The 21,657-nt window shown below is 40.1% G+C and overlaps 1 protein-coding gene across 1 annotated transcript in view; it reads right to left on the reverse strand.

Annotated features, from left to right (window-relative positions):
* The window catches only part of TMEM214 (transmembrane protein 214), a gene marked incomplete in the record, with an annotated part of 1,377,439 nt that overhangs the window by 837,686 nt on the left and 518,096 nt on the right, over positions 1-21,657 (reverse strand). Inside the window, 2 exon segments of the mRNA XM_044062865.1 lie at positions 465-570; positions 11,392-11,474. Of these exon segments, the coding sequence (XP_043918800.1) occupies positions 465-570; positions 11,392-11,474 (189 nt within the window).

Here is a 21,657-nt window from a genome sequence, read left to right on the forward strand (position 1 = left end):
ACAGACGTTCAGTTGCAGAATACAAAAAGATAAGAACAAAATTCAAGGTAAGAAAAGCAAAATAAACTTTGATCAAAGACAAATTCAAAGATAAAAGCCTGAATTTTGCTATAATGTTAAGATTCTGAACCTTTTTGAAACATCAGGAAAAGGTCTTTCAACCTCAAACTGTAGAGAAAACAATTGACTACAATCTGCTATGACCCAAATATGATAAAACAAGTTAAATTATTTTCAAATTACATCATACTTCTCCAAAGGACATGAGTAACTTTTAGTAACTTCAAACTTAGAAAATGTTTCTAAGAAAAACAAACAAATCAGGAAGACAGTCAGCAACTGACATTGAGACAAGAATTTTAAATTGCTGCTTTGGTGTTACAGAATGCAAGTTGCTACACACTATTCAAAGTTAATGTCTTCTCTGACTGTGTGACTATTCAGTAAAGTTCTATACTAATTACCTTTTAGCCCTTCAGCAAGGTCAGAGAATCCAGCCTGTCCAAGAGCCCACATGATCGTGAGGCATTTTGCTGGTCTGTTTTGATGGGACCGCAATAGTTCCAAGTACTATGAGAAAGGAAATATAACAATGTAATTTTATGTAGTAACATTCTATACAAGAATCACCTCATAGTGTTTGCTATGCAGGATTATTAGCAGTTCACTTTTTTATGCAAATATAAAACGTAGAAGGATAAAAGTAACAAATTTGCTGCAGAAACACATTTTTGATAATGAATGAAATTCAGTACAAAAACAAGAAATGCAAGCACAGCAGAACACCATGGAATAAAGTTCACACACACTTTTGTAACCTTAATTATGAAAGTAGCGAACATAACAGCTACCCTGTGCTAGCTGGAAACTTGGGTTAGAATCCATAAAGTACTTTATAATGAAATTAACAAACTACAGAATGCATTTTACACAAAGAAAAAATCTAAACAAAGGAAAGAAGGAAGCCTGAATCAGAAGTCATGAAACAGTATAAACTGACAATTTACTTAACTTGTTGTATACACTGCATTATGAGTCTAAGTAATGCCTGAAAAGGGTCAACACATCAGCTTAGCTTAGCTACCTGGTAAATAAAAAACAATAAATAAAATAAATAAATCACTAAGCTACATGTCTTTGTAAGAAAAACAATATTTTGTCAGTGTCTGGCACAAGAAAATAGCAGATCTGTTCTTAATGCATTAATTGGTCATCTGATCACTCTGAGTAAAATTCCTTGGTGGGTCCTTGTCAGTTTATTTTCACCAATCACAACTTGGGATTTTTTCTGTAAGACCCCATGATCAGAGATCTGTGCAACTGCAGCAATGTACTTTGTGATTTAGTATGCTAGCTACATAAAATGTGGGATCTGTGGGATCCTACAATTAAATCAGTTCCATGCCACAAGCAAGCACTTTCCTGTAACTCAAGAAATAATGATGATCTAGCAGAAACTTTATTAATACATTTAATGCTAAAATACATACCTCCCCGCTTACAAGGACTAACAGCTCTAATGGGGAAGACATCCAGCCATCCAAAGGGAGATGGAAGATGATATTCCTGACTTATCAAGAAGGGTTCTCATACATCAATAGATGCAGCATTAGTATAGTAACAATTTCATCTGCTATATCCAACAATTTCATCTGCTATATCTATCAATATTTTTTCCATCTTCAGCAAACACCAGTTTACTTATAATACTATCAGAACGTTTTATACCTAGATTCCTACAATCAATTTTAATTCTACAGTATATAGATGTACTAACAGTTATAAAGAAAGCATAGTAATGACCATGTCCTGATTTCATCTTTTGGAGACGGAATTTCAATAAGACCCTACTAATGGCAGTACTAGCCATACAGAACTGTCTTACAGTTTTGAGAGAAAATGGTACGGTATGAAAAATTTAAATATTTTTTTAAATGATAAAATACATAATTTTTCATAATTTATAGCAAGTACTTTAAAATAGCTAATTACTGTGGTAGTCAAAGTGCTGACATCTGTAGACAATGCAGTTGCTATTTTCAGAAGGAAATGAGATACAGAAATAGTGGAGGTTTAAGTATCAGTAAGAAATACAGTAACAGTGTTTAGAAACGTTGTTGTTGTCTTTCAGCTTTTCTCGGTTAGGGGTCGCCACAGCGGAACTCCGGTCCGCTAATGATTGGCAGTAGATTTTCACGAACGCTGAGGTGCCAGCTCAACGTTCAACCTTCAACGAAGGCACGCCCATCTACGCATGTCTTTCGAATGCCCACCCAACCACGGGGAGGACATGCAGACTCCACACAGAAGGCACTCCCCGCACTCGAGCTGAGAATCGAACGGGAGAACCTCTTGCTGTGAGGCAACAACGCTACTGCTGCACCACCGCGGAAGTTGTTAGAAAAGTAAAAGATGTTATTTCTGAGGCTAGAATTCAACATTAGGAAACTAACTTGGTTCAAACAGACAAGTGGAAACTACTGCAGAAGATGTGACCGTGTTAGATAATTGGTCATGTTATGACATTTAATCAAGAACAGAGCATCAACTTTAATCAGTTAAATACATCTCTGATTGAAAATCCATATGAAATAATGTGTGTACTCTAAGGGCCTCTTACTAAGTTAGCCACTGCCCCCTTTTCTTGACCAGTAGACCATACTGCATTTGCCAGATACTAAGCCTCAGGAACAAAAAAAAAAACGGTTTTACTTTGTATTTCTTTGTTAATTCTGTGTACTGGCTACAAACTGATTGCTCTCGGTTATAATTTGACCTGGGGGTGGGAAACCTGCTACATTCAGCTTTGCTTCTTTACCCCCAATTCCCACCCACTCACTCGTACTTTAACAGTATACTGCCTACATATACATTTCCCTTGTGACGCTTACTCAAAAACTCTTCCCAAATGACCTTACTACTACTATACATACACTTCCTACTTCTCTATCTCCATTTAATTTTAGCCCCATTCCCAATTATTTTTCTCTCTCTCCATATTGCTTTGCACTATATACATTCATAAATCACAACCCTCCCTAATACTACCCATCTATTCCACATTGTACCTTTTTTTTTAAATAAACCCTCATTTCTTCTTATTTTGACTAAATTATACTATAGCCTTTCATACACCTCTATTCCTTACATTACAGAGAAGATAATGAGACAACCTCCCTTCTTTTATAGAAAATGCTTCTCTCCTTACCTATTCACTACCAGCTTACAGAATCCACCATCACTAAATCTCCTACTGCCCTGCAACTTCTTGTTTACTTCTTCATTGCCAATTCCCCACTACTTGACATCTATAAAATACAGATTTGTGTACTTAATTATGCTACTCTCCAGCTTATTCTCTATTCTTCTCCTCCTACTGTGCCATCTTTCATCCTACCATCACTCAATATGTCACAACATCTCTCCAATTCGGTCCCAGACAACTATCCATACTTTCTCTTTATACTCTCCATACATTGCACCAAACCTATTTAATATTGCCCTTCACCTTTAATCCAAATACAGACTGATTAACGGCACTTCAGCTTGAACCAAAATAAAATTAAGTGCAAGACTCCTCTCCAAAAAACAAGCATGCACAATTTCCCAGTATACTGAAATCCTTCTATGAGGAGATATACACCCTAATCCTGGCCCAGCCCATCACAATGATCACAAAGATAACTCTCTCCTACACTCTTCCCTAACCCAACAATAGCCAATTCCCAACCTTGGTGATCTAATTTTTGCTGCAATAAATGTTAGATGCATAAGAAATAAAACTGCTCAACCACATGCTTGGATTACCCAACATAAGCCTGACACTCTAACTGTAAATGAAACTTGGCTTAAACCCATCATGAACGACTCCAAAATTATACCTCCTGGCTATATCATCAAGTCATAATGACAGTATAAAGAGGAAATATGGTGGTATTGCTTTAATATTTCCCAATACCTACCACATTTCTCCTTACAGCAAACCACCACCAAAATTTAGTTCAGCAGAGCTTCTTATTGATTTCCTCAAAATAAACAATTATAAATAAATATGTATTACTGTCCATTACATCCCTCCTAGTGACAATACAGCTATACTGGTAGATATCCTACATTGGATATCCATAACATTTCCACAAGAAAAAAATATTACTAGGTGATGTGAATGTCAATTGGTTGGACATAAACTCTTCTACACCTAGCATGAACATATATGGTTTTACACAACTAATTAATAGTCCCACATATTAGAGCAAGGCATCATATTCCTTATTAGACTGGATCCAAGAATCAGACCCTAGTTAATACACCATCACAGGTACAATGTCAGACTCTCTCAGTGATCTTCTCCCAATCTATTATGACCTGACATCTCACACATCCAGTAAAACAGCATATTTATGAAACATGCAACCTTTCCAAGTTTAACCCAGAAATGTTTACTACTATACTATCGTCTATTAACTGGAATTTCCCAAAACCCTCCCCTTAGACGATGTTGTAAATTAATTCAATACAACTTTTCTAAATATCCTAATTAGCCTTGCACCTCCTGGAAGAAAGGGACCGAAAACAAATAATGCAATTTAGTTACCCAAGAGCAGCAAAATCCTAATGGAGGACAGAGAAAAAGCATGGAAAGAATGGCAAAGGTAAAGACAAAAATATACTGTTATAACTTTTAGAATAATACTAAATACAACCCTAAAAAATTTGGACATCCATCAAAGAAATCTTGCATCCCGATAACTCACCACTCAAAACTGCAATATACTTCAACTCTTATTTTACAGCTAGTATTGCATCTCTAACAAAGGATTCTTCAATCCCATACCTGCCCAACAGCCACACATCACCACATCCACTCACCTTCAGACTTGTGCCCACATCCTATATAAAACTACTCAAACTTAAATCGTGCTCTTCTTTAGTTGACGACCTTCCAAGCTAGTACCTAAAATAGCATTGCCTACTCATAGGTCAATCCAGGAATCCCATGTCACCTCTCTCATAGGTAGCTACTAGGCTACTGGCCCTAGGGCCTATACAAGCCTAACCAAAAATGTACCCTGGCTTTCGCCACTCAAGAAAATTATTTTCCTATGCCCCTGTCAAGCAGAGCCCACAGAGGTGATCCCCGGGGTGAATTTCCTATTTCCCCATCCACTCGTCAAGATTTTTTTGAAGAGTGGTAATGAGAAGCATGGTTTGATATAGACAGGTAGTTTGTTCGAGTATGGGAAGTCTCTGGGACAGGAATCTATCCCTCCAGCATGTTCCGTTTATTGTGGTGACAAGGTTTAGGTCCCTACAGCGTGTAGCTCAAAGGGATTGGAATTTCTTTAAGTGGAGCATGTCCATCAGCTCTGGGTTTGACATAGCTTTGTATGTTAGGCAGAGATCGCCTCTGAGTAGGCGATATGTGACAGAGTAAAACTGGAGTTTTTTGAGACTGCCTGCACAGGGCATCTGTTTGAGGTTGGTAATCCTCTTTGTGAGGTACTTCTGTGGCCTTTCCAGTTGTTCTAGATGTCATGCGAGGTACATACCAAAAGGGGCACTGTACTCCATAATGGGTCTAATGAGCGTCGAGTAGAGGGGGTATAATGACCTGGATGAGAAACCTTTTGTGATGAGGTGTGCCACGTAGAAGGATTTCCTGACTATTGTGGCAATGTGATTACCAAAGGACAGACTATTGTCCACCTGTGTCCCAAGGTCTCTTATCACACTTTCAGTGTTAAGTAGACTACCACCTATGCTGCAGCTCATGGGTACAGAGTTTTTACCAAAGGGGATGACACTGCACTTTTTGGCATTGAGCTTGAGGCCACGGCTTTGACACCAGGCATCTGTCTCAGTGAGGCCCTTTTGTAGCTGTCCACATCATTAGGAGTTTCAATTATGGCTCCTAGTTTGCAGTCATCTGCGAACATCGTTAGCCAAAGACCTTCAGTGTTAGCCTGTACTTCAGAAAAGTAGATACCAAACAGAGGACCCAGGAATGAACCCTGTGGTACTCCACTTGTCACTGGTCTGAAGTCGGATTTGGAGTCTGCCACTTTCATAGTGTGGGTTCCGTCAGTCAGCCAGTTGGCAACCCATCTTGTGACATAGGGATTTATACCTAGTTTAGTGAGTTTATTATAATTCCAGAGTGGGGGGTGGTGTCAAAAGCCTTGGCGAGACCTAGATAGGCTGTGTGAACCACCTTACCCTAGTCTACGGCTTTGGTGACTGCTTCAAAGAAGTCTATAAGGTTTAGGAGACATTATCTGTTTAGAGATTACCAATGTCTTTGTTTATAAGTTCCATGGCCTTGCAGACCAGGTTCATTAGGCTAATGGGGCAGTAGTTCCCGGGGTCCGTGGTGGCTCCCCCTTTGTGGAGTGGGATAACAGTCACTGTGCGCCGTTCAGTGGGCACAAAGCCTGAGGTGAGGCTATGATTGAACATGGTGCTTAGGTGCGGTGCCAGTTCATTCTGTAGTTCGTGTAGAACACATCCTGGGATGTTGTCAGGTCTCATGGATGCTGTGTTTTTGGCTTTGGAGAGTGTGTTTTTTTACCTGTGCAGCCGTGATTACAGGAACTCTGCATTCTTCCTGTATAGAGATGGGCCCTTTAGGGGGTGGGGGTAAAGTTAGCAATGAACCTATCTGCCAGGATGCTGGCAATATCCGTTGGTTCTGTATATTTATTGCCATTGTGCTGTAACACAGAGCAGATCTGAGTGTTGCCACTGAGATTCTTGACATAGCTATGGAATGCTTTGTGGTTGTCACTAAGTGCCAAGAAAGCATGCAGATGATAACCACAGAGGCGAATGCCGCAAGGCGCTCGGGCGTCTTAATGGAAAGAATTCAACAACTACAATGGAAAACAACTCAAAAAACTCATTTAAACAACCTTCTGTTACAAGAGGAGGCGCAGAGGCATCCTACAGGTGTTCAGCCAATGACGAATAGTAGCAGCAAAAATGCTGAGACTACAGAAATTGACACCCCTGCTGTAGTTAAACCTAAAAAAGGAAATCAACAAGTGGTAGAGGTATACCAGAGAGTAAATGGTGAGGAAAGAACCTGGGCTCAGTTAACAGCTAATGGGAGAGCTAATAACTCATCCTACAATAAAGGATATTCAAAAAACAGCTTTTCCAAAGGGAAACGATACAAAATTAACTGGAGGAAGAGTAAGCAAGTGTGGAGCACACAGGTGCTGTTAATTTCAAAGTTATAAACTTAAGTAAACATGCTAATGAAAGAAGAAAGTATAGCATTAAGCAAGGGATGGAATTTTGCACCATCTCAAAGGGCAAATAAACGCAATACTATAAACGATCTAAGAGACTATGGGAGATTATTGAACCTGACTGTTTTGTCTGATAAAAATGAAGTAAGAAAATGTGAATTTTACAAGCCCAGTAATTTTAACCGGGTCTATATCATATGAGCGAATCCCACAAATTGCAAACGCTCATAATATCGAACGTACCGGACCTCAAATTTCCTATTGTGGGGGGGGGGGGGGTTTGCGCCCCCCACACCCCCTGCTAAATATATATTCCAACGCCGAGATCGCACTACAGTGAGGAAAGGACAAATATCCCATTCTTCACTGTAGCGCAATCTCAGAAAAAGCACTTCGAGGTCCAGTACATTCGATATTATGAGCGTCGAAATCTGTGCGATTCGCTCATATGACATAGACCCATTTTGACCCACTTTTGATAAAGGAGTTACAGATGTTTTTAAATACATGTGAAATTCAAATTATTGAAATTTTAGATAAGAACGTTGATTATAAATATAGTATGTCCAGAAATGAAAAAGATCGTTTTGATAAATTATTGAAAAATGATAATATTTTATGCATGAAAGCTGACAAAGGGGGTGGACCGGTAGTGCTTGAGAAGGAAGACTATGAATGTAAAATGAATGCGTTATTACAGGATGAAATGTTTTATAAAAAAATCGGTATGAAAGAAGTAAAGGGTTATGCCATGATAGACTCCTGTATAGAAGAATGTTTTTTGGCTAGGAGACCTGAGAGTATAAGAAAGTTTTTGATGAATACTAACCCTAAAATTAATAAAATATATGGAATCCCCAAAGTGCACAAAAATTTGAATGACTCCCCATTAAGACCCATTGTAGCTAGTGCTAATAGTAAAACAGAAGGGCTATCAGTTTTTTGTTGACATACATTTACAAAAAGCAGTTTTATCTAACTACATATATTAAAGATAGTTTTGACTTTAAGAAAATTGAAGAAATTACTGTTGATGAAACAGATATATTAGTGACACTAGATGTCAGGTCCCTTTATACCATGATTCCAAATAAGGAAGGAATGGAGATGGTTAGGCTGGAACTACTAAGAACTAGAACGTTTTCAAATAATACAATTGGGTTGCTAATGGAAATGACAGAGCTGGTTTTAAGCTACAATTTCTTTTCATTTTATGAAGACATTTACGTGCAAGTTAATGGTGTAGCGATGGGTGCTTCTCTAGTCCCAAGTTATGCTAATATTTTTATGCATGGGTGGGAAGCAGCTAATATAATAAAAGCATCGTGAAAACGGTGCGTTTTATTAACAATGTGTTCCTTGTGTGGAAAGGAACACTTATTGAGCTGGAAGAATTCATTTATTATATTAATAATGTGTGTACTTATTTGAAATTCACGTGTGAATATAATAATGCAATTAATTACTTGGATTTAACTATTTTTAAGGAGCATAGGAAATTGGTATCTAAAATTTATAAAAAAAAGAAGTCCAGAATAATAGTTATTTACACTTTTCCAGTAAGCACCTGAAACGAACAAAATTGAATGTGGTTAAAGGACAGTTGAATAGAATTAACTGCTTGACTAAGAAAGATGAGGATTTTTCTGAAGAAGCTAAATTGTTTTGTAATAAAATAGTGAAAAGAGGTTACCCTAGTAGTGAAGTAAATAAAATACTTCAAGAACAGATGGATGTGAGAATGGGTAAATAGAAGTGCTGGTGAAAATAATAAAGGCCAATATGAATATAAAAGAGTGATGGCTATACAGAATAGTGTAGATTCTCAAGCTATAAAAAATGTAATCAAAAAAACGGGGGCTATTTAAGGCTCATAATGTGTAAGCATTATAAAGGCAGTAATTGTAAGGTAAATTATAAATTCTTAGTACTAGACTCCCTGGTTACTGTGGTGGTGGTGCTGCAGTAGCATTGTCGCCTCATAGCAAGACATTGTCCCGTTCGATTCTCAGCTAGAGCGTCTTCTGTGTGGAGGCATACGTGAATGGGGCGTGCCTTCGTTGAAGGTTGTGCGTCAGGGCAGGTAACCCGGTACGTAAAAATCCACTACCAATCATTAGCGGACCGGAGTTCCGCTGTGGCAACCCCTAACCGTGAAAAGCCGAAAGACACAAACAAACAAAGTACTAGACTCCCTGGTTAATATTACAAAAATTGTAAATATAAAAGAAGAGCTTGGCTGGCTTGAATATTGCTGGCAAGTTAAACTAAATGCATGTTTCCCACCTGAACTAAATAATAGAGAAGAATTTACCATGTATTTAAAAAGAAAGGGGTTAAAACATTAAGGGTAGCGTAGGTATACAATTGTCAGTTATTTTAAGCGTTTTTTTTTTATTATTATTTTTTTATGGAGGATATATGAAATCATGTGACTGATCATGTGCCTAAAGAGGTATACTTAAAGTGTGTTATGTAATGATTATTTCAGTCTGAAGAAGTCTCTTGTGATTATTTTGGGAGACAAAGTGCTTACTGGAATTCTGTGTGATTTGGAATAAAGTGAAAGTTATTCCTGATGTTCTCTGCATTTTCTTATGTATATAAGTAAAACATATTAAAATCTGATATGGAATAAATGAGGAAAGTTGTACACATTTTTTAAGCTTTTATTGTTTAATATTTTCTATAAAGACAATGAAACTGCTTATATAAAAACGAGAAATGAATATGTGAATAAACTAAGAAAACTACAGATCTAGTTAAAAAGTCCCCCACCCTTTTTTTTCTATGCAAACTTTTTTTTTTTGCTTCCAAGCAGTAACAGAACACTGCCTGCATCTGTGCTCAAGAAGGCAGTTGAGGACTGCTGCTGTCTGTTTTTCTTATAACTTCTTTATCTGTACATAATTTTTGAATCATTTAATCTGTCATTCAGCACTGCCTTTGGTTTATCAGTATTTGTAGACACAGAGGTAGGAAAGATGGTGTTCTATCTGTATCACTATAGGTAAAACCACAGTGTTTCATCTCTATGGCCTCACACTAAACAAGTGCAAGCAGCTGCTTTTAAAGTTCCTATAAAACAAGATGATCAGACACCCATTTTTCTACAAGACTTCTTACAACTACTTTCTCACAACAGAAATTTCCTTATGGAGGGGAGTGCCGGCAATTACATTCCTAGACTGGTGGAAATAGACACCATTAAATACTTTTTGAGTAGCTTAAACTGTCTTAAATACTTAACAGATGTGAACTTGGGCAATTTTTCTTAATCTATTTCTTCTACGATATCTCTAGCATACAAGATGATGAACAAGAGCAGAACAAAGTCAGGCAGACACTATGTAATCCATATCTGAAGCAAGTCTGTTCTCTTAGTAGATAAATTATGGGAGGTGGCAACAGCTTCCCCCTCTAGCACTACAATTCTGATTTCTGTAACACAGCGCATTTTTTTTTTTTTTTTTTTTTTTTTGAGAGAGGGGTGAAAGCAGGGTTCTTCTCCTTTGAAGGATGTGTACTGTATATGAATATTTTCCAGCATTTGTATTTTTTTGAAGGCTTATGGCTGTTTGTTGAGCTGACCTACTGTTGATGTGCTGTGTAATGCTGCGATCTACATTACTAAAATAAAGCCCTGGCTCGTTCTGCTAAGTGTCATGAGATACTCAGTATCCACCTAAACTACCATCATCTTAGGCAAACTGAACCTATGTTCAGCATCTCAGCCAAAGAATGGCACTTCAGGAGTGTAGCATCTCTCTGATGTTGCAGAGTCAGAATTGGTACAGGACACCAGGCACCTGTTGTGGGCATACAGCTCACTACTTTCTGACCTTGCAAGCTAAGACTATACAACCTGCTGCGACACTGGCACGCATTACCACAATAATTCAGACTTTGTTTTTGTTCTAAAACAGTTACAGCTGTCAAACATGGTGACATGGTGACATCATACATACTGACATCATTCTCTGAACCTCAATATCCCAATCCATTGCTTTAATGGCTACAAAAACATATCAGCAAAACTTCAGTTGATGCGAACAATGAGTCACGTGTTTGGTTCAGAATTGTACTCTCCGTCCTCTACGTTATGGAAATAGAACACCACTAATTCACCATATTCACTTACTTTTTTAAGGTGAAGTGTTGCAATTCTAGGTTTGTCCATCAGGATGGCCTGTATACAAATCCTGTAGCCATGCAAAGCATCCCCTGAAATTACAAGGTTACACCAATTAAAATATACCATTAAATTTCAGTTACAGAAATGAGTCTGTATAAGACTTTGACAATACGGAAATATTTCTTTTTTTTACAATTTAAGGATAGGCAGACCAGACTGTACCTACTATGGATTGTTTTCATATACACTAAACACTGTCCCCACATACAACTTTACTGAGACAATGCAAGAAGTAAAAAAATAAATAGATAAATAAAACATACTGGCAACATGAATCACAACAGAACTTCTGCACAAAGATGAGTTTCTGCTACATACAAAAAATACAGTTGTGTAACATTTACCATAACAGTAGATGCCCTAATGTTGCACCATTCCATACAACTGGGTTATCAGCATGGACTTCCAGCCTGGGTACAAAAGCTTAACCTTCTGTAGATTGTATGTCCGATGTGTGAGCTCAGATCAGAGTAGGGGGTACAAAGTGGGGATGTGTCAGATTACATCTTCAGAATATCTCCAAGACAGAGGCCTGAAGACCACACAGTGACTGTTCAGCTAGTACAGGCCAAGCATGATGTGGTAAAAAGCCGCCTAGGTCCTTCAGTCTTGTCTACAGGGTAGGAAAAGGAAATACAACATATATGAGAGAGAGAGAGAGAGAAGATGGAAATATATTGCAACAGTGATCAGTAGGACATGTACGTTTTAGGCAAGTTCTTACAACAACTGTACTGCTTCCCAAATGAAATCACTGTTGCAGTATACTAAACAAGTGATGATTTCCAGAGCTGAATGGAATGAGGAGGGAGGGGGGATGGCTAGTTGACGGAGGAAATGTCCAAGAGGCCAGCGAGGACTGACCTTGCAAAGGCAGCTCTTGACCTTGAAGCATCAGTCTTGCAGCGTTTAGTGACGGTGTCTATACAGGACTAGGTGGAAGCTTCCAATATGGCCTTGGTGTCCACTCCACAGCAGAAGGCCTTGGAGATGCCACTGCCCTGGTGCAGTGAGTTCGAAGGCATGAAGGAAAAGGGTTTGCCATGCAGAGAGTAGCAAAAGGAGGTAGACAGAACTCCAGCTTGCAATGATTTGCTTGACACTGGTTGAACAACTTTTGAGTCAATGAAAGAGACAAACAGTTGATCAGACTTACCAATAGATTTAGTCTTGTTCAAATAAACTCAGCTGTTTGTAAACATGTTGAGAGTGTGCAGGAGTTTTCCCACCAGTTCTGTGGGTTGGGGAAGAAAGCAGGTAGACTTGTGGCTTGGTTAAGAGACACCCTGTTCACTACTTTTCACATGATGTGGGGATTAACCCTTAGTGTCACACCCTGTTCTTATTTTACTTATTTTACATTTGTTTACCTGGAAAGTCCAACTGGATACAATTCCGTTTTCAGCAGAGGCCCAGAGAGAAAAGCTCCACATTTACAACAGGACAATTGTACCAAATATCAAAACATTATAACAGAGAAATAACACAGATACAGTACAATACATACAGAGTTCTTAATGCATCAATTTTACATATACAGACTAAGGTTTATACACATTTCTAATAATGGAGAATACTCGTATATCTACCTACAAAAAACTTTATGTGCATAACTATAAAGAAATAAACACAGTTAAACAATACTATACTATATTATCATGTAGAGATAATAATAAAGATAAAATAGACCAAGTTTCTAATTGAGAAAATAGAGCAAGTTTCTAATTGAGAAAAGTTGCTAGAAGTTTTGGGGCAGAGATCGAGTCAGACTAATTACTGTGAAGGAACGGATGGTCTGGAGAAGATAAGAACAGGGAAGAGAGGATAGAGGAGTTGGACAGCAGGGGGTGGGGTTGCAAGAAGCCACTCATAAGTTATCCAGAGTTGGTGGATAACCATAGCTTTTTGTATTCAATAAATGGGATTTGAGGTTTTTTAAACTGTAGAGTGTTTGCAGATGTCTGCCATCAAGGAGTTCCAGATTTTGGCTATGTATGTAGAATAGAGAGAATCTCCAGCAGCATTGCTGGAGTTGATAACTTAAGAAGGATTTATTATTTGAACATAAAGACCAGCTACTAGTGCAGGGGAGCAGAAGACTTTGCACAGCAGGGTTTTTTTAGGTTGATTTAGAAGTATATGGGCCAAAGTAAGCTTGTTGTAAGTTAAGAGCTGAGGTACTTCTAGCTAGATACATTGAGTGCAAGGCAATGGTGTGTTCTAAAGTTGGAGTCTGTTTGTTGCAAACTTTGGTACCTAATTTTGCTAGGTCTGATTTTTTTATGTTCACCAGAATGGGTGAGGCATATAGGAGTGTGGAGATCAGGTGTGTTCTTCAATGGTAGCCTTTGTGCTACTGCTTAAATTTTGTCTATATCTGTGGAGAGTACCAAGATTTTTTACTTTCTTTCTTGACTGTCTGGGCTATGTGTAGGTTGAATTTCATAGTGTTGTCAATAACACCCAAACGTTTAGCCTGGGAAACAAGAGAGATGGTTTTATTGCTTACATATGTGATCTTAAACGTTGAGAGGGGATCTATAGCTCTAGTGGTTTCAAATACCATGAGTTTGAGCTTGTTGGGATTTAGAATAAGTTGAGCTTCAGAAAGCAATTGCAGAGAAGGACTGCTGCTTTAGTTGTTGTAACTCTTGGAGTGATTATGCATAGCATAATAATGTAGAATCGTCTGCATATTGCACTAGGGTGGCATGCAGGGTAGCAGTGTGTAAACTGTTAGTGAAAAATGTGAAAAGGAGGGGACCTAAAGTAACGGGTGGTAGAGGAGATGTACGTTGTTGCCATTTTACAGCTTACTGGCACCCTGTTAAGTAATCTTTGAACCAAGTAATTGTGGATGGACTGACATTTAGTTCTAAGAGTACTTGTATAAGTCTGCTATGAGATATGGTACTGAATGCTTTTGATAGCTCTAGAAAGATGGAGGATACTATTTTATCGTTGCTCCTATGTTGATTAATGTTTGTGAAATTCATTAAGGTGGAAGTAGTGCTATGGTAGGGCCGAAATCCATGTTGGGTTTTGAATAGCAGATTATCAAGGAGATACTGCATAATCTGCAAGTGGATGCATCTTTCTAGAACTTTAGACAGCGGTGACAATTTAGCTATTAGCCTGTAACTGGACAGTTCTAATGATTTTCCCCTTTGTGTAGTGGATTGGTGTGTGAAATTTTCCAGATTACCGATACCTTTTGTTCGGAGATGGATCAGTTTATTAAGATGGATACTGGGTAGGAGATGGCATCAGCAGCCACAAAGATATTCAGCTGGTAGGTTATCAGCTGCTAGGGTTGTTGGTATGAGTTTTTTCAGTAGTTTTTTTTTTGTAATAGTGTCTGTTTGTACAGGTTGGAAATCAAAGGTGCTGCTATCTGGACTTGCTGAGGGAATTTCTGTGAAGGTGGTGGAACAGTTACTACTTGTGATGACTAGTACGGACTCTGTGAAATACTTATTAGACTGCATAGATATAGAACCTAAGCTGTTGGTGGTTATAGGGGTGGGGGTACTGGTGTTTTCCATGTTGTAGGATTTTATTAACAACAGACCAACACTTCTGAGGGTTGTTTTGATGTTAAGTTTGAATGTCTTGGTAGTGATTAATCTTGACCTGTTTAATTTGTTTTTTTACCTTTATTTCTAAGTTCTTGATGTGTCGGTTTAGTCACTTGCATTTTGCTTTTTTGCCACAGATTCCAAGCTTTATCTTTCTTTTAATAGTGATCTGTTTTTCTTTAACCATGGGGGCATATAGCTGGCCTTTATTCTTATTGTTCTCAGGGGAGCTAGTCTATTCAGAATTTTCAGGAAAGTCAGGCTGAAGTATTCTATACCTTCCTCTAGGGGGAGATGTTTCAGTGGTATCCAATTACAGAGTTCAAGGTTGGAAAAAAGTTTTTTTTTTTTGTTACTAATTTCACAATAGCTGTTGAATTTCACTGGACTTGCTCACTGCCTAAGTGGAAAAGTTGGAAGATGATCGGCGAGACTTTCTGAAAGGCAACCAGCATGTAAAGACACAAAGAATAGTTGCGCAAAAATCTTAAAGTACAGTTTTGTACCTACCATAAATGTAGATGTTAGAGTGTTCACACTGCTGCAGTCATTACACTTGGGTTATCCTGCCGTCAGGCGGTCCCACAGTCGGCCAGAGTTCCAAAGTCTTGGTCCGGCGTCAGTTGCTGTTGCTTCTTCCCTGACGTCAGTGCGCCAGGGGTATATAAGATGCATCCGACACCATGTTCTTCAGTTTTTCTTGCCCCAGATGTCAGGTGCCCCCAATAGGTAGGCAATACATATTGCTAATAAAAAATATACATATAAAATAAAAACAATACCTTCAGTTACAAGCAAATACACCACAAAGGTTGTATAGGATAGAAAGGCATAGATAAGTCCATCTAGTTCAGAGGGGATGGAGGGAGGGTAACCTGGACCGCAGCAGTGTGAACACTCGAACATCTACATTTATGATAGGTACAAAACTGCACTATGTTCATCGTGTTACACTGCTGCAGTCATTACACTTGGGTAGAATCCCAAAGCTAAGGTTGGGTGGCTGGTCTATAAAGAGTTAGGATTGGCTATGAGGCCCTGCAGAACTGCAGTGGCAAATCCTGCTCTGGATTTAGAGTAAAGCGGCAGGTGGTAATGCTTGGTAAAGGTGTGCACTGAACTCCAAGTTGCAGCCTCCAAAATTTCCTTGGTAGGTACGCCTCTGAGAAAGGCTGTTGAAGTGGTTGTTGCCCCAGTGGAATGTGGCCTAATGGTATTTGGGACTGATTTTCCATACTGTGTGTAGCAGTAACGAATACAGTGTCCTATCCATTTGGATATAGTCTGCTTTGAGATAGCCTTGCCCTGTGATCCTGCAGCATATGCTACAAACCGTTGCTCAGTTTTCCTGAAAGCTTTTGTTTTGTCCAGGTAGAAGCGTAGCTGCCTGTGTATGTCCAAAGAATGCAGAAGTTTCTCCCCTTTATTCTGGGGGTTTGGGTAAAAAGTTGGCAAATGGATGGTTTGGTTAAGAGCCACAGTAGATATCACCTTTGGCATAAAGGTAGGGTTTATCCTTAAAGAAACCCTGTCCTGATGAAAAATTATAAAAGATTCCACTGCCATTAATGCCTGTAGCTCTGAGACTCTTCGTGCTGAAGTTACTGCCAGGAGCAAAGCTGTTTTCCATGATAAAAATTTTAGATCGGCTGTATTGGCTGGCTCAAAAGGTGGTAGGGTCAGTTTGCCAAAACGAAATTGAGGTCCCAAGTCGGTGTTGGTGCTCTCCAGGGCGGTATTATGTTTTTAGCCCCTCTGAGGTACTGCTTTAGCAAGGGATGAGAGAATAAAGGAAGATCCATGTTGTAATGTGCTGAAATGGCAGAAGCATGGATCTTAATTGATGAGAAGGATAGGCCTCTGTCCAGCATCTCAGTTAAGTATTGTAAAATCTGAGGAATGTTTGGAACAAGAGGGTCAAGGTTTTGAGCCTGGTTCCAGGCGCAGAATCTCTTCCATTTTTCTGAGTAAGCTTTCCAGGTGCTAGGCCTCCTGGCCTCCAAAATGACATCCATAACAGCTTTAGAGAGAGGTGTTGCCTGTTTGGCTAATGTATCGTCCATGCAGCTAGGTTTAGGGTTTTGAGCTGACCGTGCAGGATCTGATTGTTTTGTTGAGTCAGGTGATGTGGAATTTGAGGCAAAATCCATGGTGGTCCTTGAGCCAAATTCCTTAAGATGGGGTACCAGTGCTGGCATGGCCAGTCTGGAGCAATCAGGATCATCTGTGTTTTTTCTTGTCTGGTTTTTAGGAGTACCTTTGAAAGGAGAGGGAGGGCGGGAAGGCATAAACTTTTAGGTTTTTCCAGCTGAACAAGAGAGCGTCCACTTTCCATGCTTTTTGTGATAAGTCCTTGTGCAGAATTTTTGTAGTTGGCAATTCAGTGGGGAGGCAAAGAGATCTATGTCTGGGCATCCCCATTTTTGCATTACCATGCTGAAGATTTGTGGATTAAATTTCCATTCGTGACTGTCCATGATATTTCTGCTTAGATCGCCTGCCAGAGTATTTTTCTTTCCTGGCAGGAATTGTGCTTTCAGGTGAACTTGATACGTCAGAGCTGTGTTCTACAAGGTCATGGCTTGCCTGCATAGGGGATAAGAATGAGTGCCCCCTTGCTTATGTACCACATTACTGTGGTGTTGTCTGTCTTTAGTAATAATTGTCCTGGATGCAGAAGGTCCTTGAAAGCTGTTAAAGCATTTTGAACAGCCAACATCTCTTTTTGATTGATGTGAAGATGCATCTGGTCTGTGGTCCACTTGCCCTGAATGCATTTTCCTGCCATGTGTGCTCCCCCAGCCGTAATCCGAACCATCTGTTGAGAGCTTGCCTGGCTGTGGGTTGGGTAAAAGGCTGACCCTTGTTTAGGTGACATGCCTGTGCCCACCATCGAAACTCCTGTTGTAGGCAGGGTATCACTGGTATTACTGCTTCTAAACTGTGAGAGTGTTGAGTCCAAACACTTTTTAGGTACCATTGCAATTTCCTCATATGCAGTCTGGCATATGGTATTAGTAGAATGCAGGATGCCATGAATCCCAGGGCCTGCAGAATTTTTCTTGCAGGGAGATGGGACTTTTTTGCCAGTAATTGAAAATATTGAGTTAGTTGAACTTGTTTGTCTGGCGTGAGGTAAGCCATCTGGGCCGTTGTATTTAAGCTGGCACCCAGGAATACAATCTGTTGCGAGGGCACTAGTTTTGACTTCTTCTCGTTTACTGTGTACCCTAGAGAAATTAGCAACCTTTTTACAAACGCCAGATGCTGTAGAAGAATGTCCTTTGTCTCTGCTTGAATGAGGCAGTCGTCCAGGTATGGATATATTTGGATTCCTTTTTGTCTGCAAAATGCAATTACTGGTGCCAGGCACTTTGTGAAGACCCTGGGCACAGTAGATAAGCCAAAGGGCAGTGCAGAGAATTGGTAGTGCATTATACCAGCTTTGAATCTGAGGTATCTTCTGCAATTTTGTCTGATAGGGACATGCAGGTATGCCTCTGAGGTCCAGAGTAACAAGCCAAGCCTTCTTGCCCAGTATGGGTAGAAGCTGCTGTAATGTCAACATTTTGAATTTTGGAATATCAAGGTAAGTATTCAGAATTGAAAGGTCTAGTATGGGCCTCCAGGCCTTGTCCTTTCTGGGGACCAGGAAGAGTCTTGAGTAAAATCCTTGTCCTTGTTCCTGTTGTGGTACTTTTTGAATAGCTCTCATGTCCATGAGGGCTGAAATTTGTTTTTGTGCCTCTGCCCATTGATTTTGTGGCAGGTCTGGAATTCCTTTTAGCCTTGGTAAAGTATGAAAGTGGAACCTGTAACCTTGAGACACAATATTCAGAACCCATTTGTCTTGGGTGATTGTTTGCCAGTTTTGAGAAAAAAGTGCTAGTTTTCCCCCTAAGGGGGCTTCCAAAAGGAACCTGCTTAGCGTACGAAGGGGAAAGTCATTGTGACTGTTTCCTGTAAGGTTGAGACTTGCCCTCACCTCCTTTTGGGGTTGAGGTGCCCCACTGTCGTCGTCTGTTTGAGCCTTGGGGTTGAGATCTGTCTCTTGGGCGTCTGTGTAAGAAATCCTTGACTGTTTGCATAGATTTAGCTTTATCCTCCATTTTCTTTAACACCTTTTCTGCCTTAACACCAAACAAGGTATCATGCTGTAAAGGAGCATTCAACAATTTTGCCTTAACCTGATCAGGTAGACTGTTCTTTTAACCAAGCATGTCTTCGAATCACAAAACCTGTAACTCCGGCTCTACAAGAGGCCTCTAAAGAATCAAAACCACATTGCAGAGTATGTTTTCCCACCTGTTCAACTGCATGCAATTAATCCTGCATTTCTTTACAATCAGGAGCTTCTGAGCTTACAAGCATTTTCTGTTTTAACTGAGCCATTAAATATTGTTGGTACTTAAGCATGTGAAACTGGCAATTTACTGTTAAGGTTGCAGAAGTGGATACTTTCTTTCCCCATCTATCCAAAGCTCTGGAATCTCTGTCAGGGGGTACTGGATTTTTTGCAATGAAAGCCTTAACCCCTTTTGGACCCTGGGAAATAGTTTCTGGATCAGCAGAAGGGTTTTTGTAAAGAAACTTGTGAGAGTCAGGGGGGCAAAGAATCAGGAGACAAGCTGGATTCAGAGAACACATCATCCACAAAGTCTAGCACAGGCGAAACAGCCAGCGGCCTGTGCTGAGGCAATAAAAGGAAATCCCTGAGCCTTTTCTTGGATTCTGAGTAATCCTGACTTTCCCAATGGAAATGCTCCCTCATGGTATGTAAAGTTTCCCCAAAAGAATAATCCTCAGGAGGAGAGGCTGAAGGGATAGATTCTTCAGCATCAGAGTCCTCTCATAGGGGGGTAGAGAGTATCCCTGGTCTGAAGAGGAATCGGAGGAAATGGAAACATGATCAGAGGAATCAGTTTGTATCCTGCCTAGGCCTTTTCTCAGGAGGGGGATGGGAATCCCTGATTAGAGTAATGAGGTCTTCGGCCATTTTATGCATCTGTTTCTTAGGCATGGAGGACTGTCCAGGAGAATGCTGTACTTGTTTCTTTGTCTTTAATGGTACCTTTGTCTTGGCTGTTGTTTTAATGATAAGTTGTGAAGGTCTGAAAACACCCTCAGAAGCCGATGCCTGCTCAGCGGCTCCGGACCCATCTGAGGGATTAGTTTCCGTAGGCCCAATACCCTGAGTTTCCAGAGGCCTAGCTGTCTCCACGTGGGAGTTGGAAACGGCCTGTGGCTCTGAGGTTGCGGGTGTCAGGGGCTGCGAAAGCGCCTCACTGAGAACCGTCAACTGGCCTAGAAGAGGTTTCGTCGTCAGTTTTGGACCTCGGATGCCTGTCTTTATCCTTGTCTTTGCGTTTTTTCGGTATTGAGGTAGTCGGTTGATCCGACAGCATGGTATAATTGAACCTTCGGCCAAAGTAGTGCAAAGCAAAATCAAAACGTCTTTTTATAGTGCGTTTGTTAAATCTAACACAAAACCAACAACTAGTGACATCGTGATCAGGGCCTAGGCATGGAATACAGTAAGAGTGGAAGTCCTTATGAGGTATTTGCTTCCCACAAGAAATACAATTATTAACTTTTTCTGACATCGGTCTGAGGCAAGAAAAAAGTTTCCCCAACGGGGTACTTAGCTTTATTGAAGACTTCAGATCTGAAATTCAACTTCAAAAATCTCAGGAGTCGGCTGACCGGCACTTGCAAACTGCTTCTGCTTCGGGCACCGCGCGGCAAGAAAGACTGAAGAAAATGGCATTGGATGCATCTTATATACCCCTGGCGCACTGACATCAGGGAAGAAGCGACTGCAACCGACGCCGGACCAAGACTTTGGAACTCTGGCAGACTGCGGGACCGCCTGACGGCAGGATAACCGAAGTGTAATAACTGCAGCAATGTAACACGATGAACATCCATAGATTTTGTCCTCTTCCATGTTGCAGTATTCCAAAAGTACAGTTTTGTACCTACCATAAATGTAGATGTTCGAGTGTATACACTGCTGCAGTCATTATACTTGGGTTATCCTGCCATCAGGCGGTTCCCCAGTCGGCCTAAGTTCCAAAGTCTTGGTCCAGCATCGGTTGCTGTCGCCTCCTCCCTGACGTCAGTGCGACAGGGGTATACAAGATGCAGCAGACGCCATTTTCTTTAGTTTTTCTTGCCCCAGATGTCAGGTGCCCCCAAATGGGGAGGCAATTCAAATTGCTAATAAAACATAGATAGGAAAAGCTAACAATAACTTTTAGTTACCAGCAAATATTCCCCATAGGTAGAAAAGGGTAGAAGATATAAGTACCTACCAGCAAGTAAGAGAGGAAGGAGGGAGGGTAACCTGGACTGCAGCAGTGTATACACTCGAACATCTACATTTATGGTAGGTACAAAACAGTACTATGTTCATCGTGTTACACTGCTGCAGTCATTACACTTGGGTAGAATCCCAAAGCTGAGGTAGGGTGGCTGGTTCTATAAGGCATTAGGTGTGGCTATAAGGCCCTGCAGCACAGCAGTGGCAAAGCCAGCTCTAGATTTAGAGTATAAAGGCAGATGGTAATGCTTGGTGAAGGTATGCACAGAACTCCATGTTGCTGCTTCCAAAGTGTCCTTGGTAGGCACTCCT

Source organism: Protopterus annectens, chromosome 2.part1 (assembly GCF_019279795.1).
Source record: "Protopterus annectens isolate FY-2018-M chromosome 2.part1, PAN1.0, whole genome shotgun sequence".
NCBI classification, from domain to species: domain Eukaryota; kingdom Metazoa; phylum Chordata; order Ceratodontiformes; family Protopteridae; genus Protopterus; species Protopterus annectens.